The sequence below is a fragment of the Hyposmocoma kahamanoa genome, unplaced genomic scaffold, assembly GCF_003589595.1.
Source record: "Hyposmocoma kahamanoa isolate Upper Pololo Valley unplaced genomic scaffold, ASM358959v1 210, whole genome shotgun sequence".
Taxonomy (NCBI): Eukaryota; Metazoa; Arthropoda; class Insecta; order Lepidoptera; family Cosmopterigidae; genus Hyposmocoma; species Hyposmocoma kahamanoa.
Window position 1 is genome coordinate 9,272,703 of NW_020653731.1, and position 26,040 is coordinate 9,298,742.

Sequence of the window (26,040 nt, forward strand, 5' to 3'; positions counted from 1 at the left end):
TACCACATTGTTCTGTTTAATAGACTTTGTATCTTTGTCAACAGACGTAGCGGCTATGATTCAGAGTCTAGCGAGTATTCAGAGGACTCAGCGGCGGCATATGAGGATGTCTCGACTACAACCAAAAGCACTGGGCCGCGGAAGAATATCAATAGGGGAAGGTGGACGAAGGAGGAGGTAAGACTTCTTTTTTCATGTTTTCACTTCTGATATGTATGTAAATAGTACACCGCTTTTATAGAGTGCTTTTCGAACTTCACAATGTCCATAAATGTAAGAAAAAAATTGTTTCACCGCTATGTCTCTGGTCCTTCGTACCGGATATGATCACATTATTTGTTATCAATTCCAGGACAAAAGATTAAAAGCGTACGTGAAGATGTACAGCGAGAACTGGGATCTGATCGCGACCCAGTTCACAGACAGATCTGACGTGCAGTGTCAACAGCGCTGGACGAAGGTTGTCAACCCGGAGCTAGTCAAAGGACCTTGGACCAAGGAGGTGAGAACTTTAAAACTTCTACCCCATAGTCGTCGACTTTTTTTGCAACGTTTTGCAACGTTTCTCTGATACAATAACATGTCTTGGGCTAATAAAGCTACACGTAAAGTACTAAGTAGTGATACTAAACGAAATTCTCAAAAATACCTTTTAATTTGTATACTACTTCTAAAACTGTAGGTTCCTTTTTATTTTAGCTGAAAACCGCATTCGAAAATCTTCGTTGAGTAAGAAATTTTGCATTTGTCATTGTGCATTGTGTCACTGTCATTCTCAGTGTGCGATATATAAAATAATATTTTGGACTTTTCCACTAAACCACGTTGCGTAGCAAGTACTAGTATAGTGCAGAGCACATCAAGCTTGACATCTTGTACTTTGAACCGTTCTTATCGTAAGCGGCATTAGAGTTGGATTTAAGTGTCAAGCTTGACTTAAGTGTCAAGCTTGACGTGCTCTTGACCTTATACTAGTGAGGTTTTGTGGAATAAAATACTACGAACCCAACTAGTATTGTCAGTTTGCAGATGTGACTTTATTACATCAAGGGTCTGATGTGATATACAATAACCATAATATGTGATCATTTAACACAATTTTCCGCTTTGCTTAATAATTATGTGGCTACCCTCTGTCATTCCAAACCTCCAGATCTATTTGAGACGAACACTTCTGTCAAGTTTCCTCGTTTACCGAGTAATGTACATAATATGTGCCATAAGCAATACACTTGCAACTTGCGTCTCGAATCTATCAAACCGCCAATCAATCTACCTTCACGGAAATGAGTCATAATAATTCAAATAGTCTCAGGTCCCTGAACCTAGAATATCTGCATAATGCATTCAAGGAACTCGTAAAGATCGGAATGTGGGTGTTCCTTCCTGGATGCACTTCGAAAAGGCATTACTTAGTGGTTTCTTCGTAGACCTTGTACGTTTAGGTTCCCCAGCGTGTCAACGTTCCATTATTATGGCTTTCTACGTAGTAATTACTTGAATGTTACGTGATACGAAAAAATCAAAGCAATAATGATTTGTTATAAGGTTTATTTTTGGGCATTCGTCGAAAATTCCGTAGTTCATTGATACATAGGTAAAGTAGGTATAAGTTTTATTTAGGTAACATTTAAAAAAAAACAAGTTTGACTCTTTAGACTCTTGACCGTTCTTGTTTTAAGCGGCGGCGTAGGGTTGAATTTAAATCTCAAGTGTGACACTTGAGACAAAGGTACGGAGTCAAAAACACTTCAAACTTGACAAGTTTGAAGTGTTTTTGACTCCGTACCTTTGTCTGTTTACAAATAGCAACACATGTTGTGACTACAGAACAAAGTTGTGACCTTTATTTTGGGCAACACTAAAGAATGAGTCCATTTGTATTGTGGAATCTCAAATTTATTTAAAACTTATTATATGTCCTAAATAAATAAATAAAAATAACAAATAAAAGTTAAACCTAATAATAAGTATTAGTAAGTAGTAGTTAAACGGATTTTTTTATTCAATAAAAAAAGTGGTACAATCTTGCAAAACATGTGTGTAGGTACGAATAAAACTCTTATCATTCGAAACATCCGTGAACATACAAGAATGTCAAAAAGCCATACACACAAATGTATGACAACATACTTTAGGAGTTTTATGAATGAATTCATTGTGTGAGATGGACAAGTCTTGAATGTTTAACGAGTTTGCCTTTTAAATTTCTATGGAGAATTGTAAACGACGTTTATTTACTTTGCGTTGTTAATTTTAACTTTTGGCTAATGTAACGCAGATAATGTATAATAAGTTTTTTTATTAAAAAAATCGACGCTAAAAATTTTTTTATATTAATAAACCGGATTCATCCTCTACATTTGCCATACTTATAGTTGGAATATTTTCTTCAAAATTGAATGGTACCACTACTGAGGTACCCCTCTTTCCAACAAAAAAAGAACCATCGAAATCGGTTCCCAAATGTCGGAGTAATCGCGTAACATACACACAAAAAAATGTACAGACGAATTAAGAACTTCTTCCTTTTTGAATTTGTTTAAAAAATGTTTGCCTTGTAGGTATCGGTGCGAGTGCGACCCATGTAACTAAATAATAAAGTTAAAATTGGCTCATCTGCTTATAAGCATGATGATCCATTTACAATATCGTGTTTATTATAAAAATACGTATTTATTATGATAATAAATTCGGTTTACAATACCGCTGCTATTATATTACGTTTGATAATAAACGCGAATTCTAACATGAAAAAACATTTTTTAATATTAAGTTTATTTGAATATCACGATGGTTTTACTTACTTTATATTCAAAATTTTTTTTTGTGAAATTACTCCACTGGTTTGTTATAATTGTTAATACAAAGATGGAACAAAGAAAAATTCTTTCGATCCGGATTTCCTGGCCTTACCGTGGCTGACGGTACGGCGAGGACGCTGGCTCTAGTCCTACCCGATCGAAGATATTTTTCTTTGTGTTCGATCTTTGTATTAATAATTATAACAAGATTTCTCAAGTTACTAATTACTATCGCTTGGTAAAGATAGTATTGATGCGCGAAAGTCTGTCGATACACAAGATAAATCAATTTATTGATAAGCTTGTCCATACTATTGAACACAAATATAGATTCCACTATCGATACTATACGATGACGTAGTACTATGCGAGGTACTGTCGGTATACAGTAATTCTATTGATTGGTCTATCGACCGTGTAAGTAAAGTCAAGGTCAAGTATTGTTCGGCATCACTTGGAAATATAACAAAAGACAATCTCATCGGAGACTCGAGACGAAGTTACTTACTTACACGTATACAGTACATAATAACATTTGCCTTTGAAAAAAAGAACCTTATATTATATTGGTTATTGGTGTTACCATATGTGGTTCTTTTTTCTGCGACAAATTGTAATTTTGTACAAAGTTTCGCAAACTATGTCTTACAATATTTAAAGTTTGATTAATGTACGTTGGCTTTGCGCTCGTTTTTCAAATCAATGTCATTATTATTCATAAAATCGTGTTCGTTTTTTTCTAAGCAGGTATGCTGATGTGCAAAATCAAGAAGCGTTTTTGAAGGAAGTTTTTAAATTCTGGACTTTGGATTCTATTTTTGTTTATTCAACAAAAACTACTACATAAAATCTTTATCAATCTAGGTTTTTACACTTTCGACTTTTGGTCGCGCTTATCGTAAGTCGCATAGAGTTAAATTTAAATTTGAAATGTGAGTAAAGCGTGTTTTTTTTTTGGTAATTTGGTTCATGGTTCAAATAAGCGCGGATTTGGAATGTGACGATGAGGTCGACGATGGAGCATGCACACCTATACATTACCTATACACTTAAGCATTACCGCGCGTTGAAAACACCAAAACGAAACTTACGCTATTTCAAATTTTAAAATTAATTTCATAAACTTTAATGACTATTTCTCAAAAGTTCACTTTTTCGTTTAGTGAGGTTTTCAACATGCGATATCGGTACGCCTGTCTCCCAAAGTTACTTTCTACTTACTCCATTCACGTCAGGATTTTCATTCAAATCGTGAAACCCGGAGAGCATGTGCGAATCGGGCACGGGTCAGGACGGGACCGCGGCGGGCGGCGGGTCTGATTCCGTGTATTCACATGGACGACAACACAGAGAGCGTGTGTAGTCTTCCATCTGGTCCAGATGCGTATATCGAGGTCAAAGTTTCCCTCCAAGTCAGTCTGTGTCGTTTTTCGGCTTTTACATAGGGCGCACTATAAGTTTCCGGAACTGGCCACTTACATAAACAATATTTAAAAAGTAATTACAACATTTGAAAATGGAACTCTTTGGCTGTAGAATACAGTTTGTTTCATCTGACTGTCACTTGTTTTTACATAGTGGCGTCATTTTAGAAATTGGTTGTCTACATCACCATGGATTTAACTCGTGAAAATTTTCGTAGTATGATTTTCTACGACTTTAAGTATTATTTAACAGCTCAGCGGAGCTTCGCTCGGCTTCAAACTGCTGTTAGCGATGAAGCACCATGCAAGACGACTATTTATAGCTGGTTTGCAGAATTCAAACGCGGTCGTGTGAATCTCAGTGACGAATTTCGTGTCCCGCACCAAATAGTAACAGGTGACGAAACATGGATTTATAGTTACGATCCCAAAACAAAGCAGCAATCGATCGTATGTGTCTTTCGAGATGAGCCGAAACCAACCAAAGTACCGCGCGTGCAAAGTGCATCTAAGCGGATGATGCTTCTTTTTTTAATAAAACTGGACACATGGATACAGTTGCTTTGGAGAATCGTTGTATCGTGAATAGTGATTGGTACACGACCATTTCTTTGCCGGAAATTATTGACAAACTCCGTAAAAATAACCGTAAACGCCGTATCGTCTTGCACCACGATAATGCCAGTTCTCATACGGCCAGACAGACAAATGAATTTTTGAAGGTGAACAACACTGACTTATGAGCCATCCCGCGGACAGTCCCGACCTGGCACCTTGTGACTTTTATTTATTTCCAAAAATTAAGAACCAGTTACGCGGTCAACGATTTTCGTCACCTGAAGAGGCTGTCGAAGAGTATGAAAAATATGTTTCAGAGATTATTACGGAGGAGTGGCATAAATGTTTTCAAAATTGATTCATTCGTATGAGAAAGTGCATTAACGTTAACAGAGAATTTTTTGAGAAACAATAAATTCATTTTTGACCACTTATAGTATTTTTTCTTATTCATTCCGGAAACTTATAGTGCGCCTCACGTATATGACATAAATACTATGAAAACAATAATTTACTTACACTGTACGGTATGAAAACACTTTATTTAACATTGCAAAAACAGTCTTTTTTTATGATACCAAGTGACGGGATGAACAAATCGTGACTTCGTTGGCCACCCCATCGCACATTATATAACAGTTGCAGTGCCGCTCGGAGCTTTAAATCGCAAAGATCTGGGGGGCACTGCCACTGCGCCCTCACTCTGAGACAAGTTGAAAAGTCCCATGTGCCTGTAATTTCACCGGCACCCTTACCCTTCAAAACCGGAACGCAGCGTGCTCACATTACTGCTTATCACTAGGAATAGTAAGGTAGTAGTACTCCCCTGGATGGACTTTCCACAAGGAGCTCTGTTGTGAGCTGCGTTCTGGTATTGAAGGGTAAAGGTGCTGCTGAAACTGGCACATGACAGTTGTCAAATTTATGTTTTAATGTGACGGATGCAGTGGCAATGCTCCTCAGGTCTTTGCGATTTATAGCTCTGCGTGGCACTACAACTCTCATAATTGTTCATACTGTCACTTGATATTATATATAAAAAAATGCGATTGCAACGCCCTGATAAAGTCTATACTTGTATGGGACGATGTCGATACTCCAGACGTAGTTGTTGTAAGTCAAAATACGATTTTGTGCTTTTTAACTTAGTGTCCTTTTTTATGTATTTTTATAGTTTTCATATTTAAAAGTAAAGGAATCACTCAGTTTATGTTTACTTTCAAACACGGAACCTATAGTATACATAAAAAATATTATATTTAAGTTTAAAAGCAAAAAAATGGTATTTTGATTTGCAACAACTTACGTGTGAGGTATCGATATTTTCTGTACTGTTTATGATGATAGTGATATATTCCACTAAGTTCAACTATAAGTTCAATCAGTTGAACTAATCGGACACAAATATTCCAATAAGTTGAACTAGGTACATCTTTTTAACAAGTTGAACTTATCGAGTTCTTAGGTTTTCGCGATTGTTACACATAGGAAATGAAACTATTTTTCCGGATTTAAATCTTGAACTTATTGAAAAGTTGAACTTATTGGATGAAATTCATCCTGTTGAAATTGCAGTTATTTAAATAATAGCTCAATGTATAATGGCTGTTATTGACGCAAATGTTCCAAAAACGAAGGTACAGTTATTTCTACATTTACTATGTCACCATAAACTATTTAATTATACAATCGTATACAATATTATGCAGATAACAAAAGGCAGCAGAATCTATTGAGTAAATCTTCTTTCGCCCCTATGTGCGACAATACACGTTCCTTTTTTCCATCCGTTAGTCGGATCCGATAGTCTGATCCGACTACTGGAAGGCGCTCGTACCATATAATTGTATGAACACTCAATACACGTCCGATCCAATAATCGGATCGGTCCGAGTCGGAAATAGGGTCCGATTTTATTACCGATCCGATTGTCTGAAGGCGCGCGCTCTATACTTTTGGGGGAGACGAAATACACGTCCGATTCTTCCCTCCGATTTGAAGCGTTGCCAATGCTAGTTATTCAAAACCCCCAAAAATCAAGATTATAAATTTGGGGAGAGCAAAAGTCATATTTCCCACATGTAATAATATTTATTCATTCTCAGTATTTATTATATTATTATTTTTACGCTTAAAAATATATCCAATAATTAAGAAAGTCAAAATGTACCCATCTATTACATATAGGTTATGCTATAATTAGAAATAAATACAACAAGTTGAATTAAGTTTAAATCTTACTAATTAAGCTTGCCCGGGACGTGGACGCGCGGTGCTCCGTCAGGAGCTTAAAAAATGTCGTTGCGTTTATTTTGTATGAACTCGTTCACACATGTCCGTGTCCGAGCCGGCGCTGTGATGGGCCCGCAGTTCATACAAACTAGCACGCCCCGTCCTAGTCCCGGGCACGGCCCTGATGTGTGTGATTAGTCCTAAAAATACCTACTGCTCGGCTTTGTTCGGCAACAGCTGTATTCTTTTTTCATACCGGGGACCGGTCAAAACGAGGAAGGGTCGCGCGCTCAACACTCAATTTACTGATCATCATCATCATCATCCTATTTAAGAGCCAGGATCTTGTCGGTGACTGATAATAGTAGTAATTTTACAATTCAAGACAAAGTGATTCTAATTCTACTAGATAATTGTTTACATATAAGCGGTTTGCTAATAATTCTATATAAATGTTGCTATAAGCAGCGCATGTGCGATATTGAAAAAAATATCAATATCGTTCGCAAACAAACAAATAAATAGTATTTTTATCAGAGATCATCAATGTAACAAAAATATGATAACATTCTAGAATGCGAGGGCATTTTCCCCATATAGCAAAATCCAAACAAAATCCCCAAACGAGTTGTTGAGTTGAAATTCTTTGTATTTGGGGAATTCCCCATAAATTGGCAACACTGCAGTTAGTTCAGAAAAAGTGACGTAAGAATCGGACGTGTATTGAGTGAATCCGATTTCGTATCCGATAGTCGGATCCGACCATCAGACACGAAATCGGACGTGTATTACCGCACTACAACGACACAACTTTAAGCAGTTTCTCATTCTCGACCAATAGGAATGACTCCCGCCCTTGTATCCTTTTATTTGCTCTCAACCAATCACATCAAAGCATTTGACTAGTAACTGAATAACCATTACCCAAATTCAAGGCCGATGTATTCATTTAAGTTCAAAGCAATAACTGTTTTTTTTAACTTATCGAGTAGGATTTAAAATTACTTATGAAATTCTTTCAGATTTATTTACCATGTCTAATTTGTTTATATGACCAATATAACGTTCTTTACGTATAGTTTCCTGGGTAGCGACCAAAACTAACTCTGATCTTACGTAAGATGGTACAGCAATCAACAAATTAGAAAAATCGTAGTTGTAATATTATTACGTATACGTATACATATAAGAAAATTAATATAGAAATTAATCACTCATTTTCGATTTATTAAACGTCGTAAACCATCGCGTGTGAATTGTCAATTTGTGTAAATAATTTTCTAGAAAAAAAAATTAGGAGGCCATCTTGAAGACACGTGTCGATTTGTTAGTATTAGTTGTTTGGTCATGATGTCATCCGTATGGGAAGCGTTATTACGAGAAACATGGGCTAAGCCTTTAAGCTACAAGATTTCAAGGCTTATAAGGCCGCCATAACCCTGTCTCGGGTTAAAGGTTTGATTTCTCCATTAAGAATTAATATACGTATGTGCAAGACAACCACACCAATTGCTTGGTGTCAAACTAGGGAATGCCCATCCCCATGAGTACCAGAGTAAGGGAATTCACTTTGGGGCACTTCCCAGAACTCCCAGTCCAGAACCAATTTAGTTAATTTTAACAAAAAAGTTAATTTTCATGAAATTGATCCTACCGGGAATCGAACCCGGGAACTCCGCATCCAGAGCCCACAACGTTAAGCCACCGAGGTCGTCATTTGAAGAACAATAGTCTAACATGTCAATTCAATGAACAGTTTCCATCTTCTCAAAACTATACACGACTCCAATAGATTCAAGAGTGTTGTCCTTCTGCTGGGAATCGAACTTGGATCTCTTCGGTATGGATGCAGTTAAGTCTAAGTTACACTAGGCGACTTGAGTATCAGCGTGAAACAGAACAAATGATACTTGTCATATCTAATAGTATGATGATTAAATATAATAATGTATGTATTTATATACAATTCAACTAATTATAGACATGTGATATACCAAAGAAGTGTATTTATAAAGAATCTGAAATGCTTTTATGGCCTATTTCCTTCAATTCAAAAAGCAATACTGCTTTACGCATAATATTGAAGACCTATGACAATTCACTGTTCACCATTAAATAGTTGCTACTGTGGAGTTATCTTTTTCAGTAGGTACCTAATACATTTTATATGGTGACTTGATGTTTTGGTGTAACTTTGATCTTTTAACAGCTATATGAAGTGCAAGAATCGCAGTAAATACTTAATTGATATTGAAGGCCTATGACAATTCACTGTTCACCATTAAACAGTTGCTACTGTGGAGTTATATTTCCAGTAGGTACCTAATAAACTTTATATGGTGACTTCATGTTTTGGTGTAACTTTGATCTTTTAACAGCTATATGAAGTGCAAGAATCGCAGTAAATTTTTTTATTATTATAATCAAGTGAAATGATTGAAAATGCATGTAAGGGTATCACCACACTTATCGATACGAAAGCATTAAGCCGGTCAGAAAAAGCTATATGGTCCCTGAGCGAATAAGACTGACGCGATATGCACATCTTTATCGTTCTTATTGCATGGATATAAAGTGTTTTCTGACTCCAGCCGATTCCGAGTTAATAAATGTGGTGACTTCCTTAGCAATCTTGATGGACCTTCGAATATAGAACGTATTCAAATAAGAGATACAGCTGATCGTAACGGTTGAAAATTCATATTTTTTTTGTCATAAACCGGCTCACCTTGTTTCCTAACGAATTTTCGCACGCTTCAAATCAGATGATAGAGGCTTTTATTTAACTTTTTTATCGTCTTTTTTGTTTGTAATACACATATTTCTTTTTGGTTAGTCATTGATGGGTCGTTTCGGTTGAGAGGCTCGGCCGAGGTGTTTGAATTTGGAGTAGAGTATCTTTTAGGGTGATTAGTAATAAAGTTTGTTGAGGAAAATCCTTACTAATTTTTGAAGGACTCTTCACGGTCAGCACTTATACGTCAAAATGAGTCCTAAAATTCACGAAGAAAATACTTATGGGGCTTTTTTAGGGTATTTCTTCTTGCAAACAGCCAGGCAAAAAGGTTGTGATGGCAATTTTTATTTGCCATCCATGATATTAGTGACACTAAACAAGTAGACTAAGCATTCTGGGTTGCCAGCTGTGTGACGTAAGAGCCGTGTCCTGTGTTCGAATGCAAACTCGAACTTCGTTAGAAATTTGGTAATAGAGCTCCTTGTGAAAGAGTTCCTCCAGGGAAGTACTGCCACCATATTTATTTCTACCACGGCGTTCCGGTTTTGGAGGGTAAGAGTGCTGGTGCAATTGCAGGCACTTATGGGACTTGTCAACTTATGTCTCATGATGGGCGCAGTGGCAGTGCCCCTGAGATTTCGTAAGCTAAGGCGTTAGGTAAGCGACACTCCTGTACGTAGTAGTTACTACGGACAGGAGTGTCGCTTACCCCTGGTGGTGTGACTTGCTCGTCCCGTCACTTGGTATTATAAAAAAAAGTTTCTTAAAATGTCAATGGTTGATACGTTTAATGTCTTCACAGACGATCGATCCTAGTTCTTATGCTTCGCATTATAAGACACATTATAGTTGAATGGGTTGATAAACGCAAGTTGTCCAATGAAAAACAATAACATGAAATTTGATTTATTTATTTTTTCTTTACAGGAAGATGAAAAGGTGATGGAATTAGTTGCGAAGTATGGACCGAAGAAATGGACGCTTATTGCGCGACATCTTAGAGGCAGGATAGGGAAACAATGCAGGTAATTAGTACATATATGAAAAAGGCGGAGGGCCCATGCCAAGTTTTCTTTATTAGATCAATCTTGTTACATAGTTCCCAACGTATCATAATAATCAGCTTAACAAAAGCAAAGTCAATCCATGAATCGGTTAGCAATACACAGCAAGACACAACAACAATGGTCACAACAATGTCTAACTTTAGAACTAAAATAATAATTTAACGCTTAGCTTGTGTGGTCCTAGGTTAAATTCCTTTCGGAGGTCCGCCCTGTATTTGAAATCATGTACAATATAGTTTACTAAATATCACCTGATTTAATGATGAAGGAAATCATGTTTGAGAATCTACATAAGAGAAGATTCATTATCCCTCTACTTAGAGGAGACGCGCGCCCAGCAGTGAGTTTATGGTAAATTATTTACACAATTTTCATTAATATAACACCATAAACCTCACCTCTCTTTCTGATACTCTGGAGACTTCGTTTTCTGATGTTCCAAAAAATTTTAACGTTATTCATATTAATGCCCAAAGTATCCCGGCTTATTACTCTGATATGCTGACGTCGTTTGACCTCAACAGTATACATGCAGTATTGATCTCCGAGTCTCGGTTGAAATATGTTTACCCTCTTCCTCTTATGCATTGGCTGGATTCCGTCTTATACTTAATGATCGTATCGGCTCTGCTGGTGGTGGGGTAGCTATTTACTTAAAAGCACACATTCCCTTCGCCATCATTAGTACCTCGTCACAACCACCGTCACTCAATGCTGGTGAGCATCTGTTGGTTGAGGTCACTCTTGCAAAAGTCCAAGTTGCAAGTTCCAAAGTCCTTCTCGGAGCTTATTATAGCCCATCGTAGCGTGTTGATCACTATACCTCCTTGGAAAAACTGTTCAGTAAATAAAAAAAAAATCGCTCATTGTTACCCTGCTTATGTGTTTAATTTTTCTCCTGTAATCTCTATGTATGTGGTGCTAACAATAAAGAATTTTCTATCTATCTATCATAAACCATCGTATGTAATTTGTCAAATTTGGTTGAATATTTTTTTAAATAACTAAGAAAGGTCATTGTGCTTCAAACAAGTGTTGTTAGTATTACTTCTTTGGCCATGATGTCATCCATAAAAAGTTATGGGAAGTGCTAAAACATGACAATATTTTTATTTTTTTCAAAGCTCTTTTTTATGTTAACCATCCCCGTATCTTTCTACATTAGTTGTGATTATAGTGACTCTCCCTACCGACCCTTAGGGTATTCGAGTAGTTCACTATGACCCGCGCGAGCATGCCCGCGCAAGGACCATCTCTTACGTTGACCATTCAAAAAGTCACGAGTGAGTACAATGGTTTTTTCGCACTAGGGAAACCCTGTATCGCGGGTGCCATGGACACACACATAGACAACTACAAATTACACCCAAACTCACGAGAGAAATAAATGTAGGCCATACAAATATTTCTCCCGGCCCGGGAACCGAACCCGGGACCTCTGCGTGGCAGTATGGTAACTGTTCCACCACGGAGGCAGTTATACCGATGATTGGTGACAATACAGCCGCGCCATCTATACGCATGTGACATTTTGAAAACAGAATATTATTCAACTTTTATGTTATTTATAGATTTAGAGAATTGGGTTGATTTTGCAATAGAAAAATACGCCCTATTTTTTAAACCATGTCACAACTTATAACAATTAAGCTCAAAATGCTCCGTTTCGTTTAAGTTATTGGTACAACGTGGATTCTAGCCGTCTACCTCTTAACCGAGAAGCAACCTTATGCAATTATAACAATGTTTCAATGAGATTATTAATTTCCAGAGAGCGCTGGCACAACCACCTAAACCCGTCAATAAAGAAAACGGCATGGACTGAACACGAGGACCGAGTGATATATCAAGCGCACAAACAGCTTGGCAACCAATGGGCCAAGATCGCCAAATTACTGCCCGGCAGGTCAGTTACGGGACCATTTATAACTGGCTTCTATATAAAAAAGCTGAATAAGACTCTTATATCAAAACATAGCAGTAAAAAGTGTTTTTATACAAATCATTAGTAATATCAAAATCAGTGTCTTTTATATTTTCGCCTAAAGTCAATATCCAGTAGTTAACTTTATTATAAATTACTAAACAAGCGAATACTCTAGTGTTCGCGTAACATATTTGCATTTCAAATTTTAGCTTTTAGGGAAGCCGCTAGGGGCGCTGTACAAATGTACTACTTACGCTTTCTCTATCTCTATTGTATATTCATGATCTATGGCGCATTGAGAGTTAACTTGCTACACTTACCTTACTCTATATTATGTTTCAGAACGGACAACGCAATAAAGAACCACTGGAACTCGACAATGCGGCGCAAGTACGAGCCAGAAATACTGGACAGCTTCGAGCATCTTCGACGCAAACAACAACGGGTAAAGCGGCCAGAAGTAGTACAGTACAGTAGCGAACTCAAAGTCCAGGTCGCTTATAACGATGTGGGTGTGCTTTTTATGTTTTCTATGGGTGCACTTTTTTGGCAAACTGAAAAAGAACGATCAGTGTAATTTGTATTGCGATCGTCAAATATTTTCATAGTAACGAAAAATAAATTTAATTTCTTTGTAAAAAGATTACTTTTATGACACAAACCTTGCAACCTTTAGAGGAAATCGAAAGTCCATAACAGGAACTAAATGAATTTCAAATTAATGTATTATTTTGAAAAGTATAATTGTACAGATTTGAACTGTGCAGAATCAGAAAACTGCCAAAAGGGTGTTATCCTAATTTTAAAGAAAAATATGGAACTACAGGCCTATCGCTTCACTGAGTCGGTTCCTGAGGTAGCTGTAATTCCAACAAGATTTTTCTGACGATATTCAATATCACGTTGATTGAAAATAGTGCTTACCAAATTAGTCAATTGTTATATGAAATATTAATAAAAAAGAAAATTATTTCATTGATAATTGAAATGAATAGACAAGCCATTTGACACTTTTTTCAATCAACTTGTTATTGAATATCGTCAGAAAAATATTGTTGAAATTATCCCGTGTGCAGCATAACTGTTACGGAAACCGCAGCGCGCAGCTACCTCTGGAACCGACCCAGTTAAGCGGTAGGTATTGTAGTCGTCCGTATTTATGTTTTTACCATTTTTATTTGGCTTTTCATATTTTAATTCGCCAATTCAATGTTTATTAACAATGCACCGTAAATATGTACAGTCGAAGGCTTTAACATGTATACAAATTAATATTAAAAGAAACATATCAAGTAGGTTTATGACTCAGCTACAGGGGAGTATAGAATACACAGTCCTTGCAGATATTCAGCCACAATAGGTGCAATAAATACTTACTACGAAAATTGTGTATATATTATTTAGTTACATGTATACGTTATTGCCGTATTTGATTGTACAGTCAAGAACACGTTAAGCTTGACACTTTGTACTTTGGACTGTTCTTATCACAAGCGACATGGAGTTGGATTTAAATCTGAGTGTCCAGCTTTACGTGCTCTTGACTTTATACCATACATCTTATACCTATAATTTCATGTTCGAGTTTTTGGTGTTCTTTCATTTTTGTAATGCTTTATGACTTTGTGCCTCATGTAGTGTAGTTTATATTGTTTTCGTGTAACAAGTTTAATCTCAAAACAATTGTAGCCATTTCACATGTTGTTAAACAATCAATCGCTTTTAATGGGTTTTAACCTCTTGTTGCTTTATGAATAGTACAAATAACTACAGTGACCTTGGCGATGAATACTTTTTTATACGTGCTTGTTTTGGAGTTAAAATAATCCGCCGCCAAAGCGGTTCGTTTTAATGGTGGGTTAGATTAGGAACAGCCACGTGGATTATTTTCAGATCAAATCGAGAGTTTTAAAAGACGGGAGCGTAGTAGTGAGAAGAATAAGGTGTGTGTGAAAATATTGATGAATGTAGGTGAAGCAAGAGACGTTTCACAGGTCGATAGTCTCTACTTACTCCAATGGGAATTTTGTAGCAGTAGTTTAGTAGCAGAAACGCTACATGCCACGGTGGTTAGCATTAATATTAGACATATCTGTGGCCTTACCATGTACTTTTCAAAATTCGTTCTATGCGCTAGTACCTGTTTCAGCATTTTAATCCAAAAGTAAAGAGTCGTAGCTACCTAGTTCTTGTAGTATATAATTATTATTTTGATTTTCAGACTTACAGTGGTTTGTGTGAAAAAAAAAAGAAATACACGGGATTTAATTTCATTTTCCATGTGTAACTATCGCGAAAACCTAAAAACTCGATATATCACTCTAAATAGTTTAGGATCCAGGTCCCAGGCAATTTAATCAGGATTTTCTCACTTATAAAAGCCTTCTTTTTTTCCCAGTCCTGGAATAATGACACCTTCAACGATTCAACAATAAGCAACTCATCGAATACAAGCAACCCTCCATCGAAGCAAGTCTTGCACTTCAGACAGCTGTTAAAAGATCAGCTGAGCAACATTAAGCAAACTACAAGGCCCAAGTCACCTGATAGAGGCGGACTGGTAGCCGCGGACACAGTTGAAATCATCGAATCGCCGTATAAGTAAGTTTAAAACTTTAATAGATTACTTCACTGTAGTTTATAGTGGAAGTAGAGCTCCTTGTGAAAGAGTTCGTCCAGGGATCTTACCTATTTCTGCCGCCAAGCAGTAATGCGATCATTATTGCGTTGCGGGCTTGAAGGATAAAGGTACTGGTGAAATTACAGGCACATGGGACTTGTCTACTTGTCTCAGGGTGACGGGCGCAGTGGCAGTGCCCTTAAGATCTTTGCGAAGTAAAACTTTGAATGGCACTGCAACTGTTATGAGGGCACGACTTGTTCGTTCCGTCACTTGGTTTTATAAAAAAAAAATAAATCCTTGCCCAGCAGTTGGATTTATAATTTATTGATGATGATGACATGTAGCTGTAAAGTTTATAAAGAAAACAAACACGACAAACTGACCTCTTATTTTTTTTCCAGATACGTAAACGTAGAGTCTTTGCCGTCAAATTCTCCAATTAAGAACTATTTGGCACGTGTGGCTATGGGAGAAAATAGCAATAATAGTACAGGTAAGTAGCTAATTGTTTTGCAGTCCATTAATTACTAATACATCAAGAAACGTCATTTTTACTGAAGTGTAGCCAAATGAGTTCATTCGATTGCATTTTTTACTCGTTGGTATCTTTCTGGGTTTTCTTAGCGCTTAGATTTGGATGGCTCTTAAGACGTCCTACATATAACAATTAATTTGGATCATATTTCTTTAGCCATTAATGACTTTAATAATTTACTTCCCTCAGATGATTTGGCCCTTGAGTAATTAGTAATTTCCCGGAACGACAAGTGTTCTTGTGTTTATTTGTGAATAGACCCATTTCATAGTTTCCCGGAAAAAGTCATAGACAATGCTTAGGAAATTAATCTATTAGATCAACACCTTTACTATGTCGATTGGCGTTGGCGACTGTAAATATTTGTATAGAAAATATAAATTCTTTTAGCGACCGCCAGGATCGCTACAATTTCATTTAAATTCATAGTAGACATACTGGCTGCCTATAGGCGAGTTGCTTCCACCGTGTATGTTTTATTTGTCCGTGATAAGGCAGTGAATATGTAACCTTTGGATTTTTATGGCAGGCACCACACTTATCGACTAGAAATCGCATTAAGCCGGTTTAAAAAAAAAGTCCATGTTTCTTTTATAATATCAAGTGACGGGACGAACAAGTGGTGCGCCTGATGGTAAGCTACACACCTGTTCATAATAGTCATCCTGAGACATGAGTTAACAAGTATCATGTACCTGTACTTTCACCAGCACCCTTACCCTTCAAAACTGGAACGCAGTAAGCTCGCATTCCTGCTTAGCCGCAGAAATAGGTAAGGTGGCAGAACTTTCCTGGACAAACCCTTTGACCAGGAGCTCTACTGCTGCTGTATAACGTCTATGTAATAAGCGCGAAGAGGACGTTGTGTGTTTTGCGTCGGCGGTCCGAGTCTAAACGAAACGCGCAACGTCTTTTTTGCTCTTACTGCATTAACATAAAGCTTTTTCTAACCAGCTCAAGCCGATCCCGCGTTAAGTGTGGTGATTCCCTAAGCCAACAATTACCTCAAAACGTACATTTATTCAAGAATGGCTACTCCACTGTTATCATTATTTTAATATTGACTTCCTGTACAAAATCTTATTATATGTATTCCAGTATCATACAACCAAGAGAAGGATCTCAACGTCCCCTCATACACGTCTCCCCGTAAGAAACTCGAAGCCAATACAAGTAACAGTCCTCCTCCCATTCTGCGCCGCAAGAATAAGAAGACTCCGCTTATAGCAGCCAACCCAAATGTGAGTTTGTGTATTGTATCGGACAATTTGTTGGTAATTTTTGTTTTAGTTATTGTGTTTGAAACTTATTACATACTTACAACTTTGAGTGATAAACCGGCATTTTTAAATTTTATTACAATAGCGAACATGGTGAGCACCGTGACGTGACGTCGCATTTTTATGTCATCGCGAGCGCCGGCGACCAATGACTGCAAAAGATTAACATAGTGCCAAACATGGCTGCAAGGTCACAGCTGATTTTAAAACATTTGCACAGTAATTTTATCAACGTAAAAATTGAGCGCGACAAACGAGATGAAAAGACATTTTTTGTTCCATGGTTTTCGTGGCGATGTTTAAACGACAAAGATATAGCTATATACGCAATTTTATATCGTCGTCCTTGTTCTTCAAAGTGTATAACAATAGTTAATTACCAAACAAGCAAACTAAGATTTACCAACTGAATTAAATGTTGTCACGGGGAGGTTTATCACACATATTCTGACATGCTACGGCCACTGTTATTCAGTTGTGGCATAGACATATTTACTCAATAAATCTAGCTCTTAATTGAGGCTATCAGCGCAATAGATGTATGCATTCAATTTTTTTTTTACAATATTACTTTAAATTATACTTAATTTAATAATTAATTGTATCTTATACATGAAAATAGCATCCAAATTATTTATATAATATCTAAATATAAAATAATTATGTAGTTTAGTATCAGTTAAAGTAATGTTGAAGAAAAAAAAATTATTGTAGGTTACACCACTTTTACGCTGATGTAAGATAAAGGTCAAATATATAAATTGCAAGTGTAGCGATGCAACCGTGTGTGTAACCACTCTAAGGGTCGTATTTCAGAACTCTACACAATACTCAAGTCAGGATTTGAGTATTGTAGGGCGCACTGAAAATCATACTCAAGTCCTTGCCATTAGGGTCGTATTTCCAGTGCTTGAAATCATACTCAAGTCTGCTCAAGTCCTGACTTGAGCATTGAGTAGAGTTCTAGAATGGCGGCGCCTACAGCGGGATGTATCCAACACAACACATTTTTATATAAGTATTGTTATACCCTGATTTTCTTCCCTTGAATATGATTACTAAGCATTTATATTTTAATAAAACTAAATGTAGCCGCGTGGCCGTTCAGTTAGCTGATTTACCACCACTCGCCCAATACGCGTTGACCAGGAGCAGAGACATTAGTGCCGTAATCTCGTGGGTCACATTTTTGTAAGAGTTTAAGCTTGGTAAAATTTGTGAAAACGTCCAATAAATATTTTAGGGAAAGTTATGTGAGTTTTTTTTAAAAGACTGGTGCCCACCGCCGCCTAACAGTATGTATGTTGGTCCGTTACGACAGTGTAAGAATCGCGTTAAAATCGTATTCACGGTAGCGTCGAGACAAAGTATTCTTACAAACAGAAAAAAAATTTTTTCAAACAATCGCTAACAATATGTCTCAACAATTTATTACAGTCTTGGAACGAAACAATAACAAAAGCGCTGCAATCAACGGAGACAGGCATAACACCGATAAAGGCATTGCCGTTCAGCCCATCGCAGTTCCTCAACTCGCCTGCTGGAGTGTCCTTTGACACCACGCCTTTGAGACAAGCGCAAGCACAGGCTGCTAAGGTATCTACTATCTTGTCGATTCATGTCTCTCTGTAATGAACGAAGATAAAATATAATTGAACCAGAATTTAATGTGAAACAAGGTAACAATAAGGGCATGTCAAAAGGGTGACCCAGCGACTTAATACTATGTGAATGCCCTAGCTTGTTGTTCTGCAGTAGTACGTTTTGAAATAGGTCATAACTAAAATGTATATAATATATAAATGTATTTTGATACAAATAATTCACTATTAACAATAATAATAAATTGTGTGAGAAATATTGTTCAATATGTGTAATAATAATAATCGTCATGAAGTATTAAATAAAGGTATTTTACACACGAGGCTTTTTAAGGCAAAAGAAAAAGTAATATTTAAAGAAGCATCGACACGATAAGAAGCCTTTTTAAGGCTGACTGTCTTTTGTATTTAAGTTCATTAAATTAGGTATTTGTTCGTTTCAGGAATGGGGCGCGAGTCCATTACTGCACACGCCTACCCCTGCCACTAGTCTCACGCCGGGTAATCAACTGGGGAAGAACACGCCAAAGTAAGTGTTTTAATATTGGTTCATTTTCGCCCTATTGCATCAATGTCAATTAATTTTAGTTCTCCATTAACTAACACGCTGTTTCTAGTTTTGCTTGTAAAGAATAGTAACAGACATTAGATTTCAAGAACATGCCTTAAACAAACTGTAGTTGATTTTTTCCATGTTCGGTATAAAAAACAAATTTGCAATAAATAAGAACACACCGAAAATGCCTGTGAAGGTGTAAAAAAACCGACCTCAAAACTTTGTGGAATTACAACTGGATCAAGTTTTATTGAAATAGGTTAATGGAAAGTGGGTGAAATCATATAAACCGGATTCCGATTACCGGATGGAATATTTTCTTCAAATTTAAATGGAACTACAAATGCGGTAATCCACCCTTTCCAACAAACACTGCCTCCGTGGCCGAACGGTTACCATGCCGGACTGCCACGCAGAGGTCCCAGGTTCGATTCCCGGGCCGGGAGAAATATTTGTATGGCCTACATTTATTTCTCTCGTGAGTTTGGGTGTAATTTGTGGTTGTCTAATTGTGTGTCCATGGCACCCGCGACACAGGGTTTCCCTAGTGCGGGGCTATGTTGATTGTGAGCGTTATTATTATAAACAAAAAATCGTCAATTAAAAAATGTCGGAGTAATCTCGTAACATGCACAAAAAAATACAGTGAAATTGAGAACCTCCTTCTTTTTTGAAGTCGGTTAACACTGATTGCCGGTTACGTGTTGTTCTATCTTAATCTAGATATAAAGAAAAATCGACTCCGACCTAATTAGCGTCATACTACTCTTAATGTCAGACATACATTGTGTTATCATTTCAATTGGGTTGTAATACCAATGGTTTATAATAAAAAAAACCTCAAAAAGAGGTGCCAATTAGGTAAAAACTACCACAGTTTTAAAGTCTTTAAAGGTATTTTCCGTTTTTAAATTACACTCTGGGTTTAACAACGAGCTATCGCCGATTTTTACGTTCGATTTTCTATAGCAACTTTTGATATTAAGTTTTCTACCAACTTATAACAGATAACTTTGTTTAGGTTCTTTATTGACTTTTTTTGGATAATATATAATATTCACTAACAATATAAAGTATGAATTGGGAGGCACGCAATAATGTGATTGATTGGTTTGAAATTCCTAGTCATTAATTTTATTTTTCTTAAGTGGTATTGAGGTATATTGGTTTACCATAATTATTAGTGTTTGGTTAGGAAAAATTTTCCACTTTGAAAAATTTATGTTTTTCAGAAAAAATAAATATTTTTTTCGAATATTTTTCCTACATTTTTCCTATATTTTTCCACATTTCACAGTTGATAGCTGTCAAAAGTAGGAGATACCGAACATCGTTTTCGATGGAGCCATTATAAATATTTATTACCCTATGATTACTTTTCACTGTTGTCCAATTTTAATCTCGTTTTTCTCAACTTGCCTTTAGCTATACAATTTTAATTTACAGTCCACGCTAAATAAAACTTCAAAATACATTCCTAAATGTAGAACATAATATGAGTCTTTGTATTATATTTTTCAAACTGAAATTCTTCGGAAAGATTTTCACTGTTTGAAATTTTTCTGAAAATTACCCAATAGGAACCATAATTAAGCGCAAAATAAGTAATACCATAGACAATATATATATTTTTTTCATTTTCGCAATCACGAACACTGATGTTAGCCACTTGATCGTCAGCGCGCATGATATTTGATATCTGTCACTTTTCTAATCAGATGGTACCTTTTTTATTGTTTAAATTACGCGCGGCGATATGACACGTATAGTATAAACACTTGAAACTCAAGAACCTATTAAGCTACCGTAAAACGAATAACATGTGCGATAAGAGCACTTAAGTAGCTTTTGTTTAGACTACAGTTATGATTGTAATACGACGACTTTATTTGTTAATTTCTGAGTACACTGAACACTTCTGAAATATTTTCATAGTATTTTAAGCTTTAACTTCTAACCACTTCGTATATTCACTGTATTAAGAAACAAAACATATATAAAGATGACAAGCGTTTAAATACCTGTCGATTAACACTAGAATGATATGAATATAATGTGTAACTATTTTTAAAATAAATTAATGACAGTCGCGCGTAGCGACGAAAATCGCGAAAATTTGCGAAAATGGCGTAAAAACACTATAAGTCGCGAGCTTTTTTTTTATCCTCTAAGTTCGCGAGGAAGAAAATTGACGAATCCTATCACAACTCACAATGTAATGACCTAAAAGAGGTTTTAATACGACCTCTATTGAATAAAGTTATGTATTTAAGTGATATTTTACTCCAAAAAGTGTTTTAATAATGAATAAGTTTTTTTCAAAACAACGATCACAAGGTGCAATGGCCTCCACTTTGAGAACCTTTTTTTCCAATAAGATTGTGATTCCAATAAGATATCAAATGTTAAAGTTTTAACACCATTTGAAAAAGCACATCCTGACGATCATTTCGACGGGTAATAATTACAGAAATTAATTAATAATGTCATCTATCACAATTAAAGCCTTCATCAAACACTAAACGTCAACAATCCCGCCAAAGTTTTTTTTCCCTCTTTTTTCTGTTATAGGGACGCATCATGAATATTTGTTTTTTTTATACTAAGATATCGAGCATTTAACAGTAAAATACTAGCAAAAATTTGGTGTTAATACGTGTGGTAACACCAAAGTAATTTGTAAAACAGTTCACCAATCGGGTACTGTAATTTACTTACCAGTGACGGTCGACCGAAAGTGAACATACTGACTATATATATTGAGCTATAACTACCAATAACTGTGAGCAATTGACTGTATGACAGTTATTCTTTATAGTCTGTTTACACAGCTCGTCGTTAGTAGATATTTATTTAAATTTTTGAGCAGCGGACAGTAATGGATTTTCATACTTATTTTGCCAGCTAAGACTGGCAAAGAGTTCAACTTTGTGGGTTCTTTTTTTTAAGCAATGCAAACATTTCTGAGCATGTTGGAGAAATATTCATTGTCTCCTATCGTCTCACAACACCAGTACCGTAAAATATACATTTGACAAAAATTTTCTTGTCAAAGTTGTAAGTTGAATACATCCATTCATGATAAAGGGGACAACATTGACTTCAATCGTCAGTTATCAATATATTTCCTCTATTCCAGAACCCCAACGCCCTTTAAAATCGCAATGGCTGAGCTGGGCAAGAAGTCCGGCCTTCGGTATGAACCATCCAGTCCCGGGCTATTGGTAGAAGATATAACAGAAATGATACAACGAGAAGAATCGGACAGTACTGTGCAGTTTAGTGACTCTCTGCTGTCGGGTAATGCAGAACAGGAAGGCGCTAATGTACAGGTCAGTAAAATATATATATATTCCCAAGCACGGGTCCAACAGTGTATGTTACTTCACAAATAAACTCCATACAAAAAATAAATACATAATAATATATATTACACCCAAATTGTGGGGGTATATTACATTTTAAATTATGATAGAAACAACTCATTTCCAACGTAAATCGCGTACACGATAGGAAAGAACAGTAGGAAAGAGAATTTTACTATTATTGGTTTGTTTTAATTTTATTTTACATATGTCACTTTATATTACCAATTACTACGCTGTGATGCAATTGAGCGCTGCCAAAATGTGTTTTATTCTTTTTTACGCCTATTATACCAGTAAAATAACCACTGTACGCCGTTGCAACGTCGTTCACTTTTTACAAAACTTAGCATTATGAGCATTGCAGCTGAACGGTTCTACCGTATAAATGTGAATGCACATAGGATTTTTTAACGTATACGGTAAATCGAATGAGAAAACTGAATCGAATAAACCGTACAAGTGTAATCCTGCCCTTACAGCTACTAGCGGTTGACAGGAGTTGTCGCTTTATTAATTGCACTGTTTACTTTGTGTGTTTCTGTGGTCTTCTATTTCGCCGACTCCCTAAATGAAGTCTTCGTTTGATATTACAGGTCAACGACTCGGGCATCGGCAGCCTGAAGCGACGCGTGTCCGAGTCCTCCCAGCAAGGCAAAGAGAACATGCCTGCCCACAAGCGCGCCAGGAAGGCCCTCGCAAACAGCTGGGGCGCCGCCACCAGCACGCCTCATTCGCAACACCAGACCATGGTGCCAGACGTGTCGTCGTTCATTGTCGAGACTCCGGTTAGTATTCATTACGAAATACTCAAGGGGAAATGAAACTATTTTTAACCGACTTCAAAAAAAAGAAAAAATGGAGGTCTTTTTTATATACTATCAAGTGACTGATGGTAATGTACACATCTGTCCATAACAGTTGTAGTGCCACTCTGAGTTTTGAAATCGCAAAGATCTGAGGGGCACTGCCACTGCGCCCGTCACCCTGAGACAAGTTGACAAGTTCCATGTTGTAATTACACCAGCACCTTTACCCTTCAAAACCGGAACACAGTGATGCTGACATTACTGCTTGGCGGCAGAAACAGGTAAGGTGGCAGTACTTCCCTGGACGAACTCTTTCACAAGGAACTCTACTGCTACAAAGGTTCTCAATGAGGTTGAGGTTCTCAATTCGACTATATTATTTTTGTATGTACAGGGTGAAGAGCACGTCAAGCTTTACACTTAAGACTTAAATCCAACTCTATGCCGCTTACGATAAGAACGGTCCAAAGATCAAAGTGTCAAGCTTGATGTGCTCTTGACTGTACATAAGTTTCGCGATAACTCCGGAAATTTGTGAACCGATATTGATGAATCTTTTTCTGTTGGAAAGAGGGTACCTCAGTAATGGTCTGATTTAAATTTCAAGAAAATATTCCACCTCTAATGGTGGCCAACTAGGGGATGAATCTGGTTTTGTGTACTTTCTGGTAACAGATTTCAATAAAACTTGGCACGTAGAGGTAATTCCAAGAACTTTTGAGGTCGGTTTTGTTGCAAAAAAGTGCACTTCATTTAATTAATTTTTTTTTTCAACAAAGTTAAGTCAACGTTGAAAGATTTTAATTTAATTGCTACTTTATGTCTTAATTATTTTTTTTAAATACAAACGTTATCCTCACTTTGATTTTGTTTTGCTAAATGTGTCGGAGTGTGTATTATTTACTTATTTACTTTCATTAAAAGTTTCACCATCTTATACTACAGAGACGGATATATGAGGAATACCACCATCTGATAAAGGTGTGATTATTCCGGTCAGGCGTTTCGAAATTCTATGTAAAATATACAAACTATATTCCAATCGTCTCCATTTTTCCAGAGCAAAACATTGGCGGGTGACAGTTCAGTAATGTTTTCACCCCCGTCAATCGTCAAGCATTCCCTTCTAGAAGAATCCACAAGTCTCCACAGCCTAGTGAGCGCAGAAAACACGCCAGAGAACATCAAAACCTATGAAGAAATCGACATTGAAACTGTCATCAGTGAAAAAACCAAGGTACAACACGGCGTCCTTACTAATCCCTTACCTAGCCATCCTGTGTATGAAATCTACGAACCTAACCAAGAACTACCTTCTAACGTATTTAGGGACATAACAAATCTCGAAAATTCTAGAAGTTTCGCGCGACTAAACGCTGATAGACTCCGAACAATTGCTTCGATAAACGAATTAGGATGTGATTCGAATTTAATTGCGCCTAAAGAAGTATTAGCCAATGCGCTAGCAGATCATATTTATAAAGTAACCAATCAGAAACCTTCTACATCACGTATTGACGAAATTCTAACTAATAAAATCATTAACACCAATGCTAATAAAACTAATAATGAAATAGAGTATCAAAAAGAAAATCAATGGTGGCCGGTGGAAAATAAAGATTCGGGTACGGAAGATTTATTTTCGAGTGATTATTATATGTTTGCTAATAATTATGTTGAATGATAAATTTTCTACACTTACTAAGAATTTATTTCATTAGATAACACCGAAAACTTCATTGGCAAGTTAATATTTTTTGTAAAAATGTAGAGATTTTGATCTTCTAGTGACCGATCATTCATAAATTTATGATTTCACAAATCTTTAATATCGAATGATTGTTAAGGTCCTCGTAGACAGTTTGCCTTGAAGAAAAAAATTATTGTGCAACGATGTTTTTAGTCCTTGAGTTCTACTTATAGGCTTTTAGATTTCGTTGAAACTACTTGTAACTCCCAGGATGAGTAATTTTTTTTTCAATAATTTGAATAACTGCCTTTTATATTGTTGTAATAAACCCATTTCGTACAAATTTTACATCATCTTTGTACTTTTGTACAGATTTTAGTGACAGGGTAGATTCTGGCATTGCCTTAATTTCGATTATATATTATTTTAAAACATTTTTCATTTTGACTGACCCTAAATGGACGAAGTCCTTTTGTTTAGATATTCTAATGAGAAGACACTGTGAAATGGGAAGCATTGAATGTAAAAAATTTCGTCAAGTTAGAATCGAATCGTGATGCTATGCGCAATATAAAAAATAAGTTTAAAAACGAATTTAAATAAGTACGTCAAGCGTGTAAATTATAAAATCGAATGTTTTTAATGAAAATTTTACAAATTAATTTTTTATTAAAACGTTCTAATTTTAAACAAAAAAAATTATCCGTTGAACTGACGCGTTGTAAAAATCGTTTATAAATTCTTCTTAATTATCGTTACAAAAAATACTGTTTTTTTAAACTGTAGGTAATAAGTGCACCAAACTAATTTTAACGTTTAACGAGATTAGGAA

The 26,040-nt window shown here is 36.3% G+C and overlaps 1 protein-coding gene across 5 annotated transcripts in view; it reads left to right on the forward strand.

Moving 5' to 3' along the window:
* LOC113227399 (myb protein) overlaps window positions 1–26,040 on the forward strand; it is a 72,962-nt gene that overhangs the window by 40,922 nt on the left and 6,000 nt on the right. For 2 of the 5 annotated variants that reach the window (XM_026460295.1, XM_026460294.1), the window contains exons 2-14: window positions 45–177; window positions 353–502; window positions 10,683–10,780; window positions 12,594–12,728; window positions 13,092–13,257; window positions 15,148–15,350; window positions 15,774–15,865; window positions 17,006–17,148; window positions 18,625–18,783; window positions 19,232–19,317; window positions 22,484–22,676; window positions 23,306–23,497; window positions 24,579–24,755. In XM_026460295.1, the coding sequence (XP_026316080.1) occupies window positions 45–177; window positions 353–502; window positions 10,683–10,780; window positions 12,594–12,728; window positions 13,092–13,257; window positions 15,148–15,350; window positions 15,774–15,865; window positions 17,006–17,148; window positions 18,625–18,783; window positions 19,232–19,317; window positions 22,484–22,676; window positions 23,306–23,497; window positions 24,579–24,755 (1,927 nt within the window). Of the gene's footprint in view, window positions 1–44; window positions 178–352; window positions 503–10,682; window positions 10,781–12,593; window positions 12,729–13,091; window positions 13,258–15,147; window positions 15,351–15,773; window positions 15,866–17,005; window positions 17,149–18,624; window positions 18,784–19,231; window positions 19,318–22,483; window positions 22,677–23,305; window positions 23,498–24,578; window positions 25,746–26,040 lie in introns of those variants that run through there. The other 3 variants (XM_026460293.1, XM_026460292.1, XM_026460296.1) reach the window with 3 other exon arrangements.